The sequence below is a fragment of the Oncorhynchus masou genome, chromosome 29, assembly GCF_036934945.1.
Source record: "Oncorhynchus masou masou isolate Uvic2021 chromosome 29, UVic_Omas_1.1, whole genome shotgun sequence".
NCBI classification, from domain to species: Eukaryota; Metazoa; Chordata; class Actinopteri; order Salmoniformes; family Salmonidae; genus Oncorhynchus; species Oncorhynchus masou.
Genome location: NC_088240.1, coordinates 90,702,184 through 90,724,683, shown reverse-complemented (window position 1 = coordinate 90,724,683; position 22,500 = coordinate 90,702,184). Strand labels below are relative to the sequence as shown.

Below are 22,500 nucleotides of genomic sequence, written 5' to 3'. Positions count from 1 at the left end.
CTCCCATCTGACTCTCACCCCCCCGACACTCACCCATCTCCCATCTGACTTTCACCCCTCTCCCCTCTGACACTCACCCCTCTCCCCTCTGACACTCACCCCTCTCCCCTCTGACACTCACCCCTCTCCCCGCCGACACTCACCCCTCCTCCCCACAACACTCACCCCTCTCCCGTCTGTCTCTGCCCACGCCTCACCCCTCTCCCGTCTGTCTCTGCCCACGCCTCACCCCTCTCCCGTCTGTCTCTGCCCACGCCTCACCCCTCTCCCGTCTGTCTCTGCCCAGGCCTCACCCCGTCTCCCCCATCAGAAGAAAGACTGCTCCCTGGTCTCGTCTCATGGAGACGTTACGGAACATGACTTGACGAATGAGACCAGACTCATTTAGAGGGACACTTTAAAATGGATTGTGGTCAGCTGGATGTGTGTGGTGGAGAGGGGATATGTCAGATGAGGAGAGGAGAAGAGGAGAGATGAGAGGGAGGGAGGAGAGGAGAGAGGGAGGAGAGGGAGGGAGGAGAGGAGGAGAGAGGGAGGAGAGGAGAGGGAGGGAGGAGAGGAGGAGAGAGGGAGGAGAGGAGAGAGGGAGGGAGGAGAGGAGAGAGGGAGGAGAAAAGGAGAGGAGAGAGGGAGGAGAGAGGGAGGGAGGGAGGAGGAAAGGAGAGGAGAGATGAGAAAAGGAGAGGAGAGAGGGAGGAGAAAATGAGAGGAGAGAGGGAGGGAGGAGAGGAGAGAGGAGAAGAGGAGAGGAGAGAGGGAGGAGAGGAGAGAGGGAGGGAGGAGAGAGGGAGGAGAAAAGGAGAGGAGAGAGGGAGGAGAGGAGAGAGGGAGGGAGGGAGGAGAGGAGAGAGGGAGGGAGGAGAGGAGAGAGGGAGGGAGGAGAGGAGAGAGGGAGGGAGGAGAGGAGAGAGGGAGGGAGGAGAGGAGAGAGGGAGGAGAAAAGGAGAGGAGAGAGGGAGGAGAGGAGAGAGAGAGGAGAAAAGGAGAAGAGAGAGGGAGGAGAGGAGGAGAGGAGAGAGGGAGGGAGGAGGAAAGGAGAGGAAGGAGAGGAGAGAGGGAGGAGGAGAGGAGAGAGGGAGGAGGAGAGGAGAGGAAGGAGGAGAGAGGGAGGAGGAGAGGAGAGGAAGGAGGAGAGGAGAGAGGAGGAGAGGAGAGAGGAAGGAGGATAGGAGAGAGGAGGAGAGGAGAGAGGAAGGAAGGAGAGGAGAGAGGAAGGAGGAGAGGAGAGTAGTAGAATAGACTCACTGGTAGATGTCCTTGCGCAGCACGGTTCTGGTCAGAGGGTTATCTGCCTGGGGGGCCACGCTGACAGAACCTATCTTCAGTACCAGAGTGTCCTCTCTCTCTCTCCTCAGCTGGGGTTCTGGGAGACACAACACACAGAGGGTATCAGACCCAGACAGACCATGTACACTTCAGTACCATGACATGCATTAGACCAGCAGTTCATTAAACTGGGTCCTGGAGCCCCCCTAAGTAGCCCCCCCCCCCCTGAAGAGCCCCCCTGACACTGAGGAGCCCCCACTGAAGAGCCCCCACTGAGGAGCCCCACTGAGGAGTCCCCACTGAGGAGTCCCCACTGAGGAGCCCCACTGAGGAGCCCCCACTGAGGAGCCCCACTGAGGAGCCCCACTGAGGAGCCCCACTGAAGAGCCCCCCCCTGAAGAGCTCCCCTGACCCTGAGGAGCCCCCCTGAGGAGCACCCCTGAGGAGCCCCCCTGAGGAGCCCCCCCTGAGGAGCACCCCTGAGGAGCCACCCTGACACTGAGGAGCCCCCTGAGGAGCCCCCTGACACTGAGGAGCCCCACTGAGGAGCCCCCCCTGAGGAGCCCCCTGAGGAGCCCCCGAGGAGCCCCCTGAGGAGCCCCCCTTGAGGAGCCCCCCCTGAGGAGCCCCCCTGAGGACACCTTTTGGTTCTGGTCCTAGAATTACACAACTGATACAAATCACCAACGCTTCATGATGATGTTACAACGGGGGTTAGTTAAAACCTCCAGGAGGGTTTCTCTCCAGGAACAGGGTCAGAGTTAAAACCTCCAGGAGGGTTTCTCTCCAGGAACAGGGTTGGAGTTAAAACCTCCAGGAGGGTCTCTCTCCAGGAACAGGGTTGGAGTTAAAACCTACAGGAGGGTCTCTCTCCAGGAACAGGGTTGGAGTTAAAACCTACAGGAGGGTCTCTCTCCAGGAACAGGGTTGGAGTTAAAACCTACAGGAGGGTCTCTCTCCAGGAACAGGGTCAGAGTTAAAACCTCCAGGAGGGTCTCTCTCCAGGAACAGGGTTGGAGGGCTGGAGTTAAAACCTACAGGAGGGTCTCTCTCCAGGAACAGGGCTGGAGTTAAAACCTCCAGGAGGGTTTTGTACAGTACAACGTCGATCTTCTCTGGCTCAACATCAGAGGCCATAGCTAGAAAGCCTCAATAAATCAGTGAACATGACCTTTAAAAAGTCAGTCCATGGATCCCCTCCAGTCTGTCCTGTCCTGTATGTCCAGTATGTCCTGTCTGTCCAGTTTCCAGTCTGTCCTGTCTGTCCAGTCAGTCCAGTCTTACCTGTGTGTCTGTCCTGTCTGTCCTGTCTGTCCAGTCTTACCTGTGTGTCCAGTCTGTCCTGTCTGTCCTGTCTTACCTGTGTGTCTGTCCTGTCTGTCCAGTCTGTCCAGTTTGTCCTGTCTGTCATGTCTGTCCAGTCTTACCTGTGTGTCTGTCCTGTCTGTCCTGTCTTACCTGTGTGTCTGTCCTGTCCGTCCTGTCTGTCCAGTCTGTCCAGTCTGTCCAGTCTGTCCTGTCTGTCCAGTCTGTCCAGTCTTACCTGTGTGTCTGTCCTGTCTGTCCTGTCTGTCCAGTCTTACCTGTGTGTATGTCCTGTCCGTCCGGGTTCCAGGGACAAAACACCCTGATCACCGATGTGTTGACATAGAGCAGCGGCAGGCTGCGTGACGTCAGGGTGTGACTTCTCATCGGCTGGCCCGCCGTTTTGCCGAGGTCCCGGTATCGTCGTGGCAGCGAGGCGTGGAACACCCCGGCTACGGTGGCCAGGAAGGGACAGGAGAGGACAAGGTCAAAAGGTTGGGCGGTCAGCAGGATCTCTCTCAGGTAGTGGGGAGACCCGTCAGCCAGACCCTCCGTCAGACGCTGGGCCCCGCGAGGATCCTCTCGTTCCAGCCGCGTGGTCAACTTGTGGCGGACGTTTCTGGTGACCGCCTGGAGAAGGTCATATTTATATAAATACATTACTACTACTAGTAATAATAATACATAGTAATACTAATGAATACATAGTAATACTAATGCATACATAAGTATAATAATAATACTAATGAATACATAATTATAATAGTAATACTAATGAATACATAATTATAATAGTAATACTAATGAATACATAATTATAATAGTAATACTAATGAATACATAGCAATACTAATGAATACATAGTAATACTAATGAATACATAGTAATACTAATGAATACATAGTAATACTAATGAATACATAATTATAATAGTAATACTAATGAATACATAATTATAATAGTAATACTAATGAATACATAATTATAATAGTAATATAACAATAATACAATATAACAATAATAATACCAATGAATACATCATAATACTAATAATAATGAATATATAATAATACAATTACCATAATATAATGAATATATAATAAAAATAATAATATATAATAACAATAATAATAATAATAATAATGCATATATAATAATAATATAATAATAATAATATATACTAATAATAACTACTATATAATAATACTATATAATAATAATGAATGTATATTAATAATAATAATAATAAATAATAATAATAGTAATGAATATATAATAATAATAATAATAATAATATATATATAATAATAATAATATATAATAATAATAATAATGAATATATAATAATAACAATAATGAATATATAATAATAATAATAATAATAATAATGACTATAATAAATAATAATAACAATGCATATATAATAACAATAATAATAATAATATATAATAATAATAATGAATATATAATAATAATGAATGTATATTAATAATAATAATAATAAATAATAATAATAATAATGAATATATAATAATAATAATATATATATATATATATAATAATAATATATAATAATAATAATAATAATAATGAATATATAATAATAATAATAATTAATATATAATAATAATAATAATAATGAATATATAATAATAATAATAATGACTATAATAAATAATAATAACAATGCATATATAATAATAATAATAATAATAATAATAATAATAATGAATATATAATAATAATATATAATAATAATAATGACTATATACTACATAATAATAATGAATATATAATAATAATATATAATAATAATAATATATAATAATAATAATAATAATGAATATATAATAATAATATATAATAATAATATATAATAATAAAAATAATAATAATAATAATGAATATATAATAATAATATATAATAATAATGAATATATAATAAATACTAATAATAATGATACTAATAACAATTAATACATACTAATATACACAACAACAATAATAACTATTGTAATAATAATTGTAACCTGGGTGTATGTGATGGACAGGAATCCGTGCTGCTGGTGGGAGGAAACCTCCAGGACCTTGGCTGCTGTCTGATTGGTGGAGGGGTAGAGGAGGTGGAGACAACAGGTTCACAGTGGAACACCACATAAACACCAACTGAGACACATTAAACCAACTCCTGGACTACAATGGATAATCTCCCGTCAAAGACCAGAGCTTTAAGATAACACTTCCTATGAACAGTCACCTGATACACCAATACCACACTGACAAAGCCCCCTACTGGGCCCATAGGGCTCTGGTCTAATGTAGTGCACTACTGGGCCCATAGGGCTCTGGTCTAATGTAGTGCACTACTGGGCCCATAGGGCTCTGGTCTAATGTAGTGTCCTACTGGGCCCATAGGGCTCTGGTCTAATGTAGTGCACTACTGGGTCCATAGGGCTCTGGTCTAATGTAGTGCACTACTGGGCCCATAGGGCTCTGGTCTAATGTAGTGCACTACTGGGTCCATAGGGCTCTGGTCTAATGTAGTGCACTACTGGTCCGTAGGGCTCTGGTCTAATGTAGTGCACTACTGGGCCCATAGGGCTCTGGTCTAATGTAGTGCACTACTGGGTCCATAGGGCTCTGGTCTAATGTAGTGCACTACTGGGTCCATAGGGCTCTGGTCTAATGTAGTGCACTACTGGGTCCATAGGGCTCTGGTCTAATGTAGTGCACTACTGGGTCCATAGGGCTCTGGTCTAATGTAGTGCACTACTGGGTCCATAGGGCTCTGGTCTAATGTAGTGCACTACTGGGCCCATAGGGCTCTGGTCTAATGTAGTGCACTACTGGTTCCATAGGGCTCTGGTCTAATGTAGTGCACTACTGGGCCCATAGGGCTCTGGTCTAATGTAGTGCACTACTGGGTCCATAGGACTCTGGTCTAATGTAGTGCACTACTGGGTCCATGGGGTTCTGGTCTAATGTAGTGCACTACTGGGCCCATAGGGCTCTGGTCTAATGTAGTGCACTACTGGGTCCATAGGGCTCTGGTCTAATGTAGTGCACTACTGGGCCCATAGGGCTCTGGTCTAATGTAGTGCACTACTGGTCCGTAGGGCTCTGGTCTAATGTAGTGCACTACTGGGCCCATAGGGCTCTGGTCTAATGTACTGCACTACTGGGCCCATAGGGCTCTGGTCTAATGTAGTGCACTACTGGGCCCATAGGGCTCTGGTCTAATGTAGTGCACTACTGGGCCCATAGGGCTCTGGTCTAATGTAGTGCACTACTGGGTCCATAGGGCTCTGGTCTAATGTAGTGCACTACTGGGCCCATAGGGCTCTGGTCTAATGTAGTGCACTACTGGTCCGTAGGGCTCTGGTCTAATGTAGTGCACTACTGGGCCCATAGGGCTCTGGTCTAATGTACTGCACTACTGGGCCCATAGGGCTCTGGTCTAATGTAGTGCACTACTGGGCCCATAGGGCTCTGGTCTAATGTAGTACACTACTGGGTCCATAGGGCTCTGGTCTAATGTAGTACACTACTGGGCCCATAGGGCTCTGGTCTAATGTAGTACACTACTGGGTCCATAGGGCTCTGGTCTAATGTAGTACACTACTGGGCCCATAGGGCTCTGGTCTAATGTAGTGCACTACTGGGCCCATAGGGCTCTGGTCTAATGTAGTGTCCTACTGGGCCCATAGGGCTCTGGTCTAATGTAGTGCACTACTGGGTCCATAGGGCTCTGGTCTAATGTAGTGCACTACTGGGTCCATAGGGCTCTGGTCTAATGTAGTACACTACTGGGCCCATAGGGCTCTGGTCTAATGTAGTGCACTACTGGGCCCATAGGGCTCTGGTCTAATGTAGTGTCCTACTGGGCCCATAGGGCTCTGGTCTAATGTAGTGCACTACTGGGTCCATAGGGCTCTGGTCTAATGTAGTGCACTACTGGGCCCATAGGGCTCTGGTCTAATGTAGTGCACTACTGGGCCCATAGGGCTCTGGTCTAATGTAGTGCACTACTGGGCCCATAGGGCTCTGGTCTAATGTAGTGTACTACTGGGTCCATAGGGCTCTGGTCTAATGTAGTACACTACTGGGCCCATAGGGCTCTGGTCTAATGTAGTGCACTACTGGGCCCATAGGGCTCTGGTCTAATGTAGTGCACTACTGGGCCCATAGGGCTCTGGTCTAATGTAGTGCACTACTGGGCCCATAGGGCTCTGGTCTAATGTAGTGCACTACTGGGCCCATAGGGCTCTGGTCTAATGTAGTGTCCTACTGGGCCCATAGGGCTCTGGTCTAATGTAGTGCACTACTGGGTCCATAGGGCTCTGGTCTAATGTAGTGCACTACTGGGTCCATAGGGCTCTGGTCTAATGTAGTGCACTACTGGGTCCATAGGGCTCTGGTCTAATGTAGTGCACTACTGGGCCCATAGGGCTCTGGTCTAATGTAGTGCACTACTGGGTCCATAGGGCTCTGGTCTAATGTAGTGCACTACTGGGCCCATAGGGCTCTGGTCTAATGTAGTGCACTACTGGTTCCATAGGGCTCTGGTCTAATGTAGTGCACTACTGGGCCCATAGGGCTCTGGTCTAATGTAGTGCACTACTGGGTCCATAGGGCTCTGGTCTAATGTAGTGCACTACTGGGCCCATAGGGCTCTGGTCTAATGTAGTGCACTACTGGGCCCATAGGGCTCTGGTCTAATGTAGTGCACTACTGGGTCCATAGGGCTCTGGTCTAATGTAGTGCACTACTGGGCCCATAGGGCTCTGGTCTAATGTAGTGCACTACTGGGCCCATAGGGCTCTGGTCTAATGTAGTGCACTACTGGGTCCATAGGGCTCTGGTCTAATGTAGTGCACTACTGGGTCCATAGGGCTCTGGTCTAATGTAGTGCACTACTGGTTCCATAGGGCTCTGGTCTAATGTAGTGCACTACTGGGCCCATAGGGCTCTGATCTAATGTAGTGCACTACTACCCAGTAGTGCACTACATTAGACCAGAGCCCTATGGGCCCAGTAGTGCACTACTGGGTCCATAGGGCTCTGGTCTAATGTAGTGCACTACTGGGTCCATAGGGCTCTGGTCTAATGTAGTGCACTACTGGGCCCATAGGGCTCTGGTCTAATGTAGTGCACTACTGGGCCCATAGGGCTCTGGTCTAATGTAGTGCACTACTGGGCCCATAGGGCTCTGGTCTAATGTAGTGCACTACTGGGCCCATAGGGCTCTGGTCTAATGTAGTGCAGTACTGGGCCCATAGGGCTCTGGTCTAATGTAGTGCACTACTGGGTCCATAGGGCTCTGGTCTAATGTAGTGCACTACTGGGTCCATAGGGCTCTGGTCTAATGTAGTGCACTACTGGGTCCATAGGGCTCTGGTCTAATGTAGTGCACTACTGGGCCCATAGGGCTCTGGTCTAATGTAGTGCACTACTGGGTCCATAGGGCTCTGGTCTAATGTAGTGCACTACTGGGCCCATAGGGCTCTGGTCTAATGTAGTGCACTACTGGGCCCATAGGGCTCTGGTCTAATGTAGTGCACTACTGGGCCCATAGGGCTCTGGTCTAATGTAGTGCACTACTGGGCCCATAGGGCTCTGGTCTAACGGACTGATCCCAGGCCTGTACTGTATGTGACTGATCCCTGTACTGTATGTGGCTGATCCCTGGTCTGTACTGTATGTGACTGATCCCTGTACTGTATGTGACTGATCCCTGTACTGTATGTGACTGATCCCTGTACTGTATGTGACTGATCCCTGTACTGTATGTGACTGATCCCTGTACTGTATGTGACTGATCCCAGGCCTGTACTGTATGTGGCTGATCCCTGTACTGTATGTGACTGATCCCAGGCCTGTACTGTATGTGACTGATCCCTGTACTGTATGTGACTGATCCCTGTACTGTATGTGACTGATCCCAGGCCTGTACTGTATGTGACTGATCCCAGGTCTGTACTGTATGTGACTGATCCCTGTACTGTATGTGACTGATCCCTGTACTGTATGTGACTGATCCCTGTACTGTATGTGACTGATCCCTGTACTGTATGTGACTGATCCCAGGCCTGTACTGTATGTGACTGATCCCAGGCCTGTACTGTATGTGACTGATCCCAGGCCTGTACTGTATGTGACTGATCCCTGTACTGTATGTGACTGATCCCAGGCCTGTACTGTATGTGACTGATCCCAGGCCTGTACTGTATGTGACTGATCCCTGTACTGTATGTGACTGATCCCAGGCCTGTACTGTATGTGACTGATCCCTGTACTGTATGTGACTGATCCCTGTACTGTATGTGACTGATCCATGTACTGTATGTGACTGATCCCTGTACTGTATGTGACTGATCCCTGTACTGTATGTGGCTGATCCCTGTACTGTATGTGACTGATCCCAGGCCTGTACTGTATGTGACTGATCCCAGGCCTGTACTGTATGTGACTGATCCCTGTACTGTATGTGACTGATCCCTGTACTGTATGTGACTGATCCCAGGCCTGTACTGTATGTGACTGATCCCTGTACTGTATGTGACTGATCCCTGTACTGTATGTGACTGATCCCTGTACTGTATGTGACTGATCCCAGGCCTGTACTGTATGTGACTGATCCCTGTACTGTATGTGACTGATCCCTGTATTGTATGTGACTGATCCCTGTACTGTATGTGACTGATCCCAGGCCTGTACTGTATGTGACTGATCCCTGTACTGTATGTGACTGATCCCAGGCCTGTACTGTATGTGACTGATCCCTGTACTGTATGTGACTGATCCCTGTACTGTATGTGACTGATCCCTGTACTGTATGTGACTGATCCCAGGCCTGTACTGTATGTGACTGATCCCTGTACTGTATGTGACTGATCCCTGTATTGTATGTGACTGATCCCTGTACTGTATGTGACTGATCCCTGTACTGTATGTGACTGATCCCAGGCCTGTACTGTATGTGACTGATCCCTGTACTGTATGTGACTGATCCCTGTACTGTATGTGACTGATCCCAGGCCTGTACTGTATGTGACTGATCCCAGGCCTGTACTGTATGTGACTGATCCCTGTACTGTATGTGACTGATCCCAGGCCTGTACTGTATGTGACTGATCCCTGTACTGTATGTGACTGATCCCTGTATTGTATGTGACTGATCCCTGTACTGTATGTGACTGATCCCTGTACTGTATGTGACTGATCCCAGGTCTGTACTGTATGTGACTGATCCCTGTACTGTGTGTGACTGATCCCAGGCCTGTACTGTATGTGACTGATCCCAGGCCTGTACTGTATGTGACTGATCCCTGTACTGTATGTGACTGATCCCAGGCCTGTACTGTATGTGACTGACCCCAGGCCTGTACTGTATGTGACTGATCCCTGTACTGTATGTGACTGATCCCTGTACTGTATGTGACTGATCCCTGTACTGTATGTGACTGATCCCTGTACTGTATGTGACTGATCCCTGTACTGTATGTGACTGATCCCTGTACTGTATGTGACTGATCCCTGTACTGTATGTGACTGATCCCTGTACTGTATGTGACTGATCCCTGTACTGTATGTGACTGATCCCTGTACTGTATGTGACTGATCCCTGTACTGTATGTGACTGATCCCAGGCCTGTACTGTACGTGACTGATCCCTGTACTGTATGTGACTGATCCCTGTACTGTATGTGACTGATCCCAGGCCTGTACTGTATGTGACTGATCCCTGTACTGTATGTGACTGATCCCTGTACTGTATGTGACTGATCCCAGGCCTGTACTGTATGTGACTGATCCCTGTACTGTATGTGACTGATCCCTGTACTGTATGTGACTGATCCCTGTACTGTATGTGACTGATCCCTGTACTGTATGTGGCTGATCCCAGGCCTGTACTGTATGTGACTGATCCCTGTACTGTATGTGACTGATCCCTGTACTGTATGTGACTGATCCCAGGCCTGTACTGTATGTGACTGATCCCTGTACTGTATGTGACTGATCCCTGTACTGTATGTGACTGATCCCTGTACTGTATGTGACTGATCCCTGTACTGTATGTGACTGATCCCAGGCCTGTACAGTATGTGACTGATCCCTGTACTGTATGTGACTGATCCCTGTACTGTATGTGACTGATCCCTGTACTGTATGTGACTGATCCCTGTACTGTATGTGACTGATCCCAGGCCTGTACTGTATGTGACTGATCCCTGTACTGTATGTGACTGATCCCTGTACTGTATGTGACTGATCCCTGTACTGTACGTGACTGATCCCTGTACTGTATGTGGCTGATCCCAGGCCTGTACTGTATGTGACTGATCCCAGGCCTGTACTGTATGTGACTGATCCCTGTACTGTATGTGACTGATCCCTGTACTGTATGTGGCTGATCCCTGTACTGTATGTGACTGATCCCTGTACTGTATGTGACTGATCCCTGTACTGTATGTGACTGATCCCTGTACTGTATGTGACTGATCCCTGTACTGTATGTGACTGATCCCTGTACTGTATGTGACTGATTCCTTTACTGTATGTGACTGATCCCAGGCCTGTATGTGACTGATCCCTGTACTGTATGTGACTGATCCCAGGCCTGTACTGTATGTGACTGATCCCAGGCCTGTACTGTATGTGACTGATCCCAGGCCTGTACTGTATGTGACTGATCCCAGGCCTGTACTGTATGTGACTGATCCCAGGCCTGTACTGTATGTGACTGATCCCTGTACTGTATGTGACTGATCCCTGTACTGTATGTGACTGATCCCAGGCCTGTACTGTATGTGACTGATCCCTGTACTGTATGTGACTGATCCCAGGCCTGTACTGTATGTGACTGATCCCTGTACTGTATGTGACTGATCCCTGTACTGTATGTGACTGATCCCTGTACTGTATGTGACTGATCCCTGTACAGTATGTGACTGATCCCTGTACTGTATGTGACTGATCCCAGGCCTGTATGTGACTGATCCCAGGCCTGTACTGTATGTGACTGATCCCAGGCCTGTACTGTATGTGACTGATCCCTGTACTGTATGTGACTGATCCCTGTACTGTATGTGACTGATCCCTGTACTGTATGTGACTGATCCCTGTACTGTATGTGACTGATCCCTGTACTGTATGTGACTGATCCCAGGCCTGTATGTGACTGATCCCTGTACTGTATGTGACTGATCCCAGGCCTGTACTGTATGTGACTGATCCCTGTACTGTATGTGACTGATCCCTGTACTGTATGTGACTGATCCCAGGCCTGTACTGTATGTGACTGATCCCAGGCCTGTACTGTATGTGACTGATCCCTGTACTGTATGTGACTGATCCCTGTACTGTATGTGACTGATCCCTGTACTGTATGTGACTGATCCCTGTACTGTATGTGACTGATCCCTGTACTGTATGTGACTGATCCCTGTACTGTATGTGACTGATCCCTGTACTGTATGTGACTGATCCCTGTACTGTATGTGACTGATCCCTGTACTGTATGTGACTGATCCCTGTACTGTATGTGACTGATCCCTGTACTGTATGTGGCTGATCCCTGTACTGTATGTGACTGATCCCTGTACTGTATGTGGCTGATCCCAGGCCTGTACTGTATGTGACTGATCCCTGTACTGTATGTGACTGATCCCTGTACTGTATGTGGCTGATCCCAGGCCTGTACTGTATGTGACTGATCCCTGTACTGTATGTGACTGATCCCTGTACTGTATGTGACTGATCCCTGTACTGTATGTGACTGATCCCTGTACTGTATGTGACTGATCCCTGTACTGTATGTGACTGATCCCAGGCCTGTACTGTATGTGACTGATCCCTGTACTGTATGTGACTGATCCCAGGCCTGTACTGTATGTGACTGATCCCTGTACTGTATGTGACTGATCCCTGTACTGTATGTGACTGATCCCTGTACTGTATGTGACTGATCCCAGGCCTGTACTGTATGTGGCTGATCCCAGGCCTGTACTGTATGTGGCTGATCCCAGGCCTGTACTGTATGTGACTGATCCCAGGCCTGTACTGTATGTGGCTGATCCCAGGCCTGTACTGTATGTGGCTGATCCCAGGCCTGTACTGTATGTGACTGATCCCAGGCCTGTACTGTATGTGACTGATCCCTGTACTGTATGTGACTGATCCCAGGCCTGTATGTGATTGTATCTAACAGCCTGATGCAGTTAGCCACGCTGAAGCTAAAAATACATCAATATATCTGTCTGGTGTCTAAATGAAACGAGTTCAACTCCGTAGAGGATACCAGGCATCTTCTGCAGGGCGTACCTCTCAACAACAAGGAAGTACATTCAAAGTTAAATAATATCTCTGATTTACAAGCAGCATCTATCTACTGTTAACGATCTTAACGGTTGATTTGAGGGGAATTCATTACCGACGAAAATATTTCAATTTCAATTTTACAGTACAAGTGAAAGAAAAGAACGTTAAATTACGAGGAAGGCGATTGATTAAGAGATAAGAAGAGCGCTTTTCCACATCAATCACAAGAGTTTGGGCTTTCATCAACCTTGGACGATACAGATGGTTCATCGTCGAACGCATTGGGGAACACGTTTAATACCTCTTTGGCCGTTGTGTAGGCCGTTGTACTTATCGTACGAACAACAGGCTGAATATACAACCATCTACGGACGAGAGATTTGACCTCTAACCCTCAGGACCAGGATGTAACTTGGAGTTATTGCTCCCTGTACAGGTGATGATTCACATCGCCCTCCAAAAGCCAAATCTGAGGTCGATTTAATCCACTCGGAAAGTCCTTATTGTAGGGGTGAACAGGACCGTTTAAACAGAGTTCAGTCGTGCTGAGTCTTTACGGTTTGTGACGTTCCCATATCAAACCTGATTGACTTCTGGGACGGCACTGCATGACGGGAGTGAAACGGGCCCGTTGGTTAAAAGCCACCGTGACCAAGGTTGATGAGAACTCAGGTCAGACAGCTGAAGAGGAAACGGGGTTCTTACGGGCGGAAGGAAGCCAGAGAGGTGACAGAAGGAGTCCTGTTTGCTGACGGGGCGAACCAACACCGTACATCTGTTCAGCTTATCAGTACAAGACAGGACAACCCCTCCACAGCGGCCCACTGCAAGACCAGACCCCTCCTCTGGACTGGAGGGGGGAGATGGAAACAGATGAGGAGGGGGGAGGGGGCAAGAGAGAGAAAGGAGGAGAGATAGAGGGAGGGGAGATGGAAACAGATGAGGAGGGGGGGGGCAAGAGAGAGAAAGGAGGAGAGATAGAGGGAGGGGAGATGGAAACAGATGAGGAGGGGGAGGGGGAGGCAAGAGAGAGAAAGGAGGAGAGATAGAGGGAGGGAGGGAGGGAGGAGGGGAGATGGAAACAGATGAGGAGGGGGGAGGGGGGGGAGGCAAGAGAGAGAAAGGAGGAGAGATAGAGGGAGGGGAGATGGAAACAGATGAGGAGGGGGGAGGGGGGGGAGGCAAGAGAGAGAAAGGAGGAGAGATAGAGGGAGGGAGGGGGAGGGGAGATGGAAACAGATGAGGAGGGGGGAGGGGGGGCAAGAGAGAGAAAGGAGGAGAGATAGAGGGAGGGAGGGGGAGGGGAGATGGAAACAGATGAGGAGGGGGAGGGGGGGCATGAGAGAGAAAGGAGGAGAGATAGAGGGAGGGGGAGGGGGGAGGGGAGATGGAAACCAATGAGGAGGGGGGGGGGGGGGGGCAAGAGAGAGAAAGGAGGAGAGATAGAGGGAGGGAGGGGGAGGGGAGATGGAAACAGATGAGGAGGGGGGGGGGGGGCATGAGAGAGAAAGGAGGAGAGATAGAGGGAGGGAGGGGGAGGGGAGATGGAAACAGATGAGGAGGGGGGGGGGGGGCAAGAGAGAGAAAGGAGGAGAGATAGAGGGAGGGAGGGGGAGATGGAAACAGATGAGGAGGGGGGAGGGGAGGCAAGGAGAGAAAGGAGGAGAGATAGAGGGAGGGAGGGGGAGATGGAAACAGATGAGGAGGGGGAGGGGGAGGCAAGAGAGAGAAAGGAGGAGAGATAGAGGGAGGGAGGGGGGAGGGGAGATGGAAACAGATGAGGAGGGGGAGGGGGGGCATGAGAGAGAAAGGAGGAGAGATAGAGGGAGGGAGGTGGGAGGGGAGATGGAAACAGATGAGGAGGGGGAGGGGGGGGGCATGAGAGAGAAAGGAGGAGAGATAGAGGTAGGGAGGGGGAGATGGAAACAGATGAGGAGGGGGAGGCAAGAGAGAGAAAGGAGGAGAGATAGAGGGAGGGAGGGGGGAGATGGAAACAGATGAGGAGGGGGAGGGGGAGGCAAGAGAGAGAAAGGAGGAGAGATAGAGGGAGGGAGGGGGAGATGGAAACAGATGAGGAGGGGGGGAGGGGGAGGCAAGAGAGAGAAAGGAGGAGGGAGGGAGGGAGGGAGGGGGGAGATGGAAACAGATGAGGAGGGGGAGGGGGCAAGAGAGAGAAAGGAGGAGAGATAGAGGGAGGGAGGGAGGGGGAGATGGAAACAGATGAGGAGGGGGGAGGGGGGGGCAAGAGAGAGAAAGGAGGAGAGATAGAGGGAGGGAGGGGGGAGATGGAAACAGATGAGGAGGGGGGGGGCAAGAGAGAGAAAGGAGGAGAGATAGAGGGAGGGAGGGGGGGAGATGGAAACAGATGAGGAGGGGGGGGGGCAAGAGAGAGAAAGGAGGAGAGATAGAGGGAGGGAGGGAGGGGACAGGAGTCAAGAAATAAAAATCAATAAGACTGGATTAAAAAGAGATGTGATGATTAGATTTTTTTTCTTCTACAAAACAAAACAAAACAAGAGAAGAACGGAACAAATCAAATTAGTTTTCTGTCCTTTAGCTTGAAGCATCAGGATCGTTGAGGGATGGCCTTATGCTGACACACTTCCTGCCGGGCCGGCTGACACACTTCCTGCCGGGCCGGTAACAGAACACTGAGATAGAAACGTGTTCAACAGATATGATATATCTGTCAGGTATGATAAGGGATCGTCCATCGTGGACAACTTTAACCAGTACATTTCTGTCTGAAACATTAGGCAGGTGTCACCCTTCCACCTTGTTGATGTGTATATTTAGTCAGAGGCCCCCGGGCAGCAGGCGACAGCACAGAGCCATCTCTCCAACCACTGTGACATCATCACCCCGGGACAGGAGGACTGGGGGCCCCGTGTCACAGAAACACGGATTCCATTAGATTAGAGCCACGGAATCACAGTTTCAACCTGATTCCATTAGATTATTATAGCAGATCAGAGCAACTGGAGAATGAGGGGGGGGGGCACACACACACACCCCCACAACACCAACCTCTTACTGACATCGTATCCCTTCATAGACAGACAACTGGTAACCTCATTCTGGGCCTTCAAGGACCTTGTTGCATCTGTCAAATAAGTTTTGGTATACATGATGTTGTTTAAACTGTGTCTCTGTGCCCCCCCCCCCCCCATCGTCTCTCCAGTGGTCAGAGCAGAGGTGTCATTGGCCTAGCGAGGTTAAGAGAAGGGCAGATATATCTGGGCGGGTCGGGGGTCGGTCAACGGGAGCAGAGCGGCGGGCTGCTCTAGACGAAGGCCTCACCACAGACGTGTCCTTGGACTGTAGGACGACTCCTTCATGACGGACCCAGCAGCCCTCGCCGGGCCTGGAACACATAGTATCACACTGTACCTAATATAACCACCCAGCAGCCCTCACCGGGCCTGGAACACATAGTATCACACTGTACCTAATATAACCACCCAGCAGCCCTCACCGGGCCTGGAACACATAGTATCACACTGTACCTAATATAACCACCCAGCAGCCCTCACCGGGCCTGGAACACATAGTATCACACTGTACCTAATATAACCACCCAGCAGCCCTCACCGGGCCTGGAACACATAGTATCACACTGTACCTAATATAACCACCCAGCAGCCCTCGCCGGGCCTGGAACACATAGTATCACACTGTACCTAATATAACCACCCAGCAGCCCTCACCGGGCCTGGAACACATAGTATCACACTGTACCTAATATAACCACCCAGCAGCCCTCGCCGGGCCTGGAACACATAGTATCACACTGTACCTAATATAACCACCCAGCAGCCCTCGCCGGGCCTGGAACACATAGTATCACACTGTACCTAATATAACCACCCAGCAGCCCTCGCCGGGCCTGGAACACATAGTATCACACTGTACCTAATATAACCACCCAGCAGCCCTCGCCGGGCCTGGAACACATAGTATCACACTGTACCTAATATAACCACCCAGCAGCCCTCACCGGGCCTGGAACACATAGTATCACACTGTACCTAATATAACCACCCAGCAGCCCTCGCCGGGCCTGGAACACATAGTATCACACTGTACCTAATATAACCACCCAGCAGCCCTCGCCGGGCCTGGAACACATAGTATCACACTGTACCTAATATAACCACCCAGCAGCCCTCACCGGGCCTGGAACACATAGTATCACACTGTACCTAATATAACCACCCAGCAGCCCTCACCGGGCCTGGAACACATAGTATCACACTGTACCTAATATAACCACCCAGCAGCCCTCTCCGGGCCTGGAACACATAGTATCACACTGTACCTAATATAACCACCCAGCAGCCCTCTCCGGGCCTGGAACACATAGTATCACACTGTACCTAATATAACGACCCAGCAGCCCTCACCGGGCCTGGAACACATAGTATCACACTGTACCTAATATAACGACCCAGCAGCCCTCGCCGGGCCTGGAACACATAGTATCACACTGTACCTAATATAACGACCCAGCAGCCCTCGCCGGGCCTGGAACACATAGTATCACACTGTACCTAATATAACCACCCAGCAGCCCTCACCGGGCCTGGAACACATAGTATCACACTGTACCTAATATAACGACCCAGCAGCCCTCACCGGGCCTGGAACATATAGTATCACACTGTACCTAATATAACCACCCAGCAGCCCTCGCCGGGCCTGGAACACATAGTATCACACTGTACCTAATATAACCACCCAGCAGCCCTCACCGGGCCTGGAACACATAGTATCACACTGTACCTAATATAACCACCCAGCAGCCCTCGCCGGGCCTGGAACACATAGTATCACACTGTACCTAATATAACCACCCAGCAGCACTCGCCGGGCCTGGAACACATAGTATCACACTGTACCTAATATAACCACCCAGCAGCCCTCACCGGGCCTGGAACACATAGTATCACACTGTACCTAATATAACGACCCAGCAGCCCTCACCGGGCCTGGAACACATAGTATCACACTGTACCTAATATAACCACCCAGCAGCCCTCGCCGGGCCTGGAACACATAGTATCACACTGTACCTAATATAACCACCCAGCAGCCCTCGCCGGGCCTGGAAAACATAGTATCACACTGTACCTAATATAACGACCCAGCAGCCCTCACCGGGCCTGGAACACATAGTATCACACTGTACCTAATATAACGACCCAGCAGCCCTCACCGGGCCTGGAACACATAGTATCACACTGTACCTAATATAACGACCCAGCAGCCCTCGTCGGGCCTGGAACACATAGTATCACACTGTACCTAATATAACCACCCAGCAGCCCTCACCAGGCCTGGAACACATAGTATCACACTGTACCTAATATAACCACCCAGCAGCCCTCACCGGGCCTGGAACACATAGTATCACACTGTACCTAATATAACCACCCAGCAGCCCTCACCGGGCCTGGAACACATAGTATCACACTGTACCTAATATAACGACCCAGCAGCCCTCACCGGGCCTGGAACACATAGTATCACACTGTACCTAATATAACCACCCAGCAGCCCTCACCGGGCCTGGAACACATAGTATCACACTGTACCTAATATAACCACCCAGCAGCCCTCACCGGGCCTGGAACACATAGTATCACACTGTACCTAATATAACCACCCAGCAGCCCTCACCAGGCCTGGAACACATAGTATCACACTGTACCTAATATAACCACCCAGCAGCCCTCACCAGGCCTGGAACACATAGTATCACACTGTACCTAATATAACCACCCAGCAGCCCTCGCCGGGCCTGGAACACATAGTATCACACTGTACCTAATATAACGACACTGACCCTTGCATTTAAACCCTGACCCCTGGCTTTAAACCCTGACCCCTGGCTTTAAACCCTGACCCTTGCATTTAAACCCTGACCCCTGGCTTTAAACCCTGACCCCTGCATTTAAACCCTGACCCCTGGCTTTAAACCCTGACCCCTGCATTTAAACCCTGACCCCTGGCTTTAAACCCTGACCCCTGGCTTTAAACCCTGACCCCTGGCTTTAAACCCTGACCCCTGCATTTAAACCCTGACCCCTGCATTTAAACCCTTTAAACTCTGACCCCTACCTTTAAACCCTGACCCCTGCATTTAAACGCTTTAAATACCGACCCCTGGCTTTAAACCCTGACCCCTGGCTTTAAATACCGACCCCTACCTTTAAACCCTGACCCCTGGCTTTAAATACCGACCCCTGGCTTTAAACCCTGACCCCTGGCTTTAAATACCGACCCCTGGCTTTAAACCCTGACCCCTGGCTTTAAATACCGACCCCTGGCTTTAAACCCTGACCCCTGGCTTTAAATACCGACCCCTGGCTTTAAACCCTGACCCCTGGCTTTAAACCCTTTAAACCCTGACCCCTGGCTTTAAACCCTGACCCCTGGCTTTAAACCCTGACCCCTGGCTTTAAACCCTGACCCCTGGCTTTAAACCCTGACCCCTGGCTTTAAACCCTGACCCCTGGCTTTAAACCCTGACCCCTGCATTTAAACGCTTTAAACCCTGACCCCTGGCTTTAAACCCTGACCCCTGGCTTTAAATACCGACCATGACAAATCATAAGACATTGATCCATTCAGGCGGAGCGCCAGAAACCAAGAGGACGAGATCAGATCAGGATAACAGCGGTACACTATGATACATGAGTTTCTACAGGACCACCTGAAGATGAGCAACAAGATGAACTGAGGACGACACCAAGAAGACAGACACCCCATGACATCATAACCTCCACTCCCATGTCTCCCCTCCTCTCCTCTCCTCTCCCCTCCCCTCCCCCTCCCCCTCCCTCCTCTCCTCTCCTCTCCTCTCCTCCCCTCTCCCCTCTCCTCCCCTCCCATCCCCTCTCCTCTCCTCTCTCCTCTCCTCCCCTATCCTTCTCCCATGTGTTCTCCCAGGGAGGGAGGGAGGGAGGGAGGGAGGGAAGAGGAGGAGGCGGCTACAGGAGGGTTAAACATGCACACCACATTTATGGCACAGCTTCTTGACAATATTTTAACATCTGCATAGTTGTTTTGGACTATAGCTCCATCCCCAGCCAGCTCTATCTCATAGCTCCAACCCCAGCCCCCTCTCTCATAGCTCCATCCCCAGCCCCCTCTCTCTCATAGCTCCATAACCAGCCCCCTCTCTCTCATAGCTCCATCCCCAGCCCCCTCTCTCTCATAGCTCCATCCCCAGCCCCCTCTCTCTCATAGCTCCATAACCAGCCCCATCTCTCTCATAGCTCCAACCCCAGCCCCCTCTCGCATAGCTCCATCCCCAGCCCCCTCTCTCATAGCTCCATCCCCAGCCCCCTCTCTCTCATAGCTCCATCCCCAGCCCCCACTCTCTCATAGCTCCATCCCCAGCCCCCTCTCTCTCATAGCTCCATCCCCAGCCCCCTCTCTCTCATAGCTCCATCCCCAGCCCCCTCTCTCTCATAGCTCCATCCCCAGCCCCCTCTCTCATAGCTCCATCCCCAGCCCCCTCTCTCTCATAGCTCCATCCCCAGCCCCCTCTCTCTCATAGCTCCATCCTCTTTCTCATAGCTCCATGCCCAGCCCCCTCTCTCATAGCTCCATCCTCTCTCTCATAGCTCCATCCCCAGCCCCCTCTCTCATAGCTCCAACCCCAGCCCCCTCTCTCATAGCTCCATCCCCAGCCCCCTCTCTCTCATAGCTCCATCCCCACCCCCTCTCTCTCATAGCTCCATCCCCACCCCCTCTCTCTCATAGCTCCATCCCCAGCCCCCTCTCTATCATAGCTCCACCCCCAGCCCCCTCTCTCATAGCTCCATCCCCAACCCCTCTCTCTCATAGCTCCATCCCCAGCCCCTCTCTCTCATAGCTCCATCCCCAGCCCCCTCTCTCTCATAGCTCCATCCTCTCTCTCATAGCTCCATCCCCAGCCCCCTCTCTCTCATAGCTCCATCCTCTCTCTCATAGCTCCATCCTCTCTCTCATAGCTCCATCCTCTTTCTCATAGCTCCATGCCCAGCCCCCTCTCTCATAGCTCCATCCTCTCTCTCATAGCTCCATCCCCAGCCCCCTCTCTCATAGCTCCAACCCCAGCCCCCTCTCTCATAGCTCCATCCCCAGCCCCCTCTCTCATAGCTCCATCCCCACCCCTCTCTCTCATAGCTCCATCCCCACCCCCTCTCTCTCATAGCTCCATCCCCAGCCCCCTCTCTATCATAGCTCCACCCCCAGCCCCCTCTCTCATAGCTCCATCCCCAACCCCCTCTCTCTCATAGCTCCATCCCCAGCCCCTCTCTCTCATAGCTCCATCCCCAGCCCCCTCTCTCTCATAGCTCCATCCTCTCTCTCATAGCTCCATCCCCAGCCCCCTCTCTCTCATAGCTCCATCCTCTCTCTCATAGCTCCATCCCCAGCCTCCTCTCTCTCATAGCTCCATCCCCAGCCCCCTCTCTCTCATAGCTCCAACCCCAGCCCCTGTCTCTGAGGGACGGGACATGACGGGACGCTCGCTGGCTGAGGGACATGATGCTCACTGGCTGATGGACATGATGCTCGCTGGCTGAGGGACATGATGCTCGCTGGCTGAGGGACGCTCGCTGGCTGAGGGACGCTCGCTGGCTGAGGGACGCTCGCTGGCTGAGGGACATGATGCTCGCTGGCTGGCTGAGGGACATGATGCTCGCTGGCTGGCTGAGGGACATGATGCTCGCTGGCTGGCTGAGGGACATGATGCTCGCTGGCTGAGGGACGGGACATGACGCTGGCTGGCTGATGGACATGATGCTCACTGGCTGAGGGACATGATGCTCGCTGGCTGAGGGACATGATGCTCGCTGGCTGAGGGACGGGACATGATGCTCACTGGCTGAGGGACATGATGCTCGCTGGCTGAGGGACATGATGCTCGCTGGCTGAGGGACGGGACATGATGCTCGCTGGCTGAGGGACGGGACATTATGCTCGCTGGCTGAGGGACGGGACATGGTGCTCGTAGGCTGAGGGACATGATGCTCGCTGGCTGAGGGACATGATGCTTGCTGGCTGATGGACATGATGCTCGCTGGCTGAGGGACATGACGCTCACTGGCTGAGGGACATGACGCTCACTGGCTGAGGGACATGACGCTCACTGGCTGAGGGACGGGACATGACTCTCGCTGGCTGAGGGACATGATGCTCGCTGGCTGAGGGACATGATGCTCGCTGGCTGAGGGATGGGACATGATGCTCGTTGGCTGAGGGACATGATGCTTGCTGGCTGAGGGACATGATGTTCGCTGGCTGAGGGACATGATGCTCGCTGGCTGAGGGACATGATGCTCGCTGGCTGAGGGACATGATGCTCGCTGGCTGAGGGACATGACGCTCACTGGCTGATGGACATGATGCTCACTGGCTGAGGGACATGATGCTCGCTGGCTGATGGACATGATGCTCACTGGCTGAGGGACAAGACGGGACGCTCACTGGCTGAGGGACATGACGGGACACTCGCTGGCTGAGGGACATGATGCTCGCTGGCTGAGGGACATGATGCTCGCTGGCTGAGGGACATGACGGGACACTCGCTGGCTGAGGGACATGACGCTCACTGGC

The 22,500-nt window shown here is 50.7% G+C and overlaps 1 protein-coding gene across 1 annotated transcript in view; it reads right to left on the bottom strand.

Moving 5' to 3' along the window:
* The window catches only part of LOC135519836 (intermembrane lipid transfer protein VPS13B), a 764,993-nt gene that overhangs the window by 294,457 nt on the left and 448,036 nt on the right, over positions 1-22,500 (bottom strand). The window contains 4 exon segments of the mRNA XM_064945043.1: positions 1,246-1,363; positions 2,850-3,201; positions 4,602-4,670; positions 13,597-13,741. Coding sequence (XP_064801115.1) covers positions 1,246-1,363; positions 2,850-3,201; positions 4,602-4,670; positions 13,597-13,741 — 684 coding nt within the window.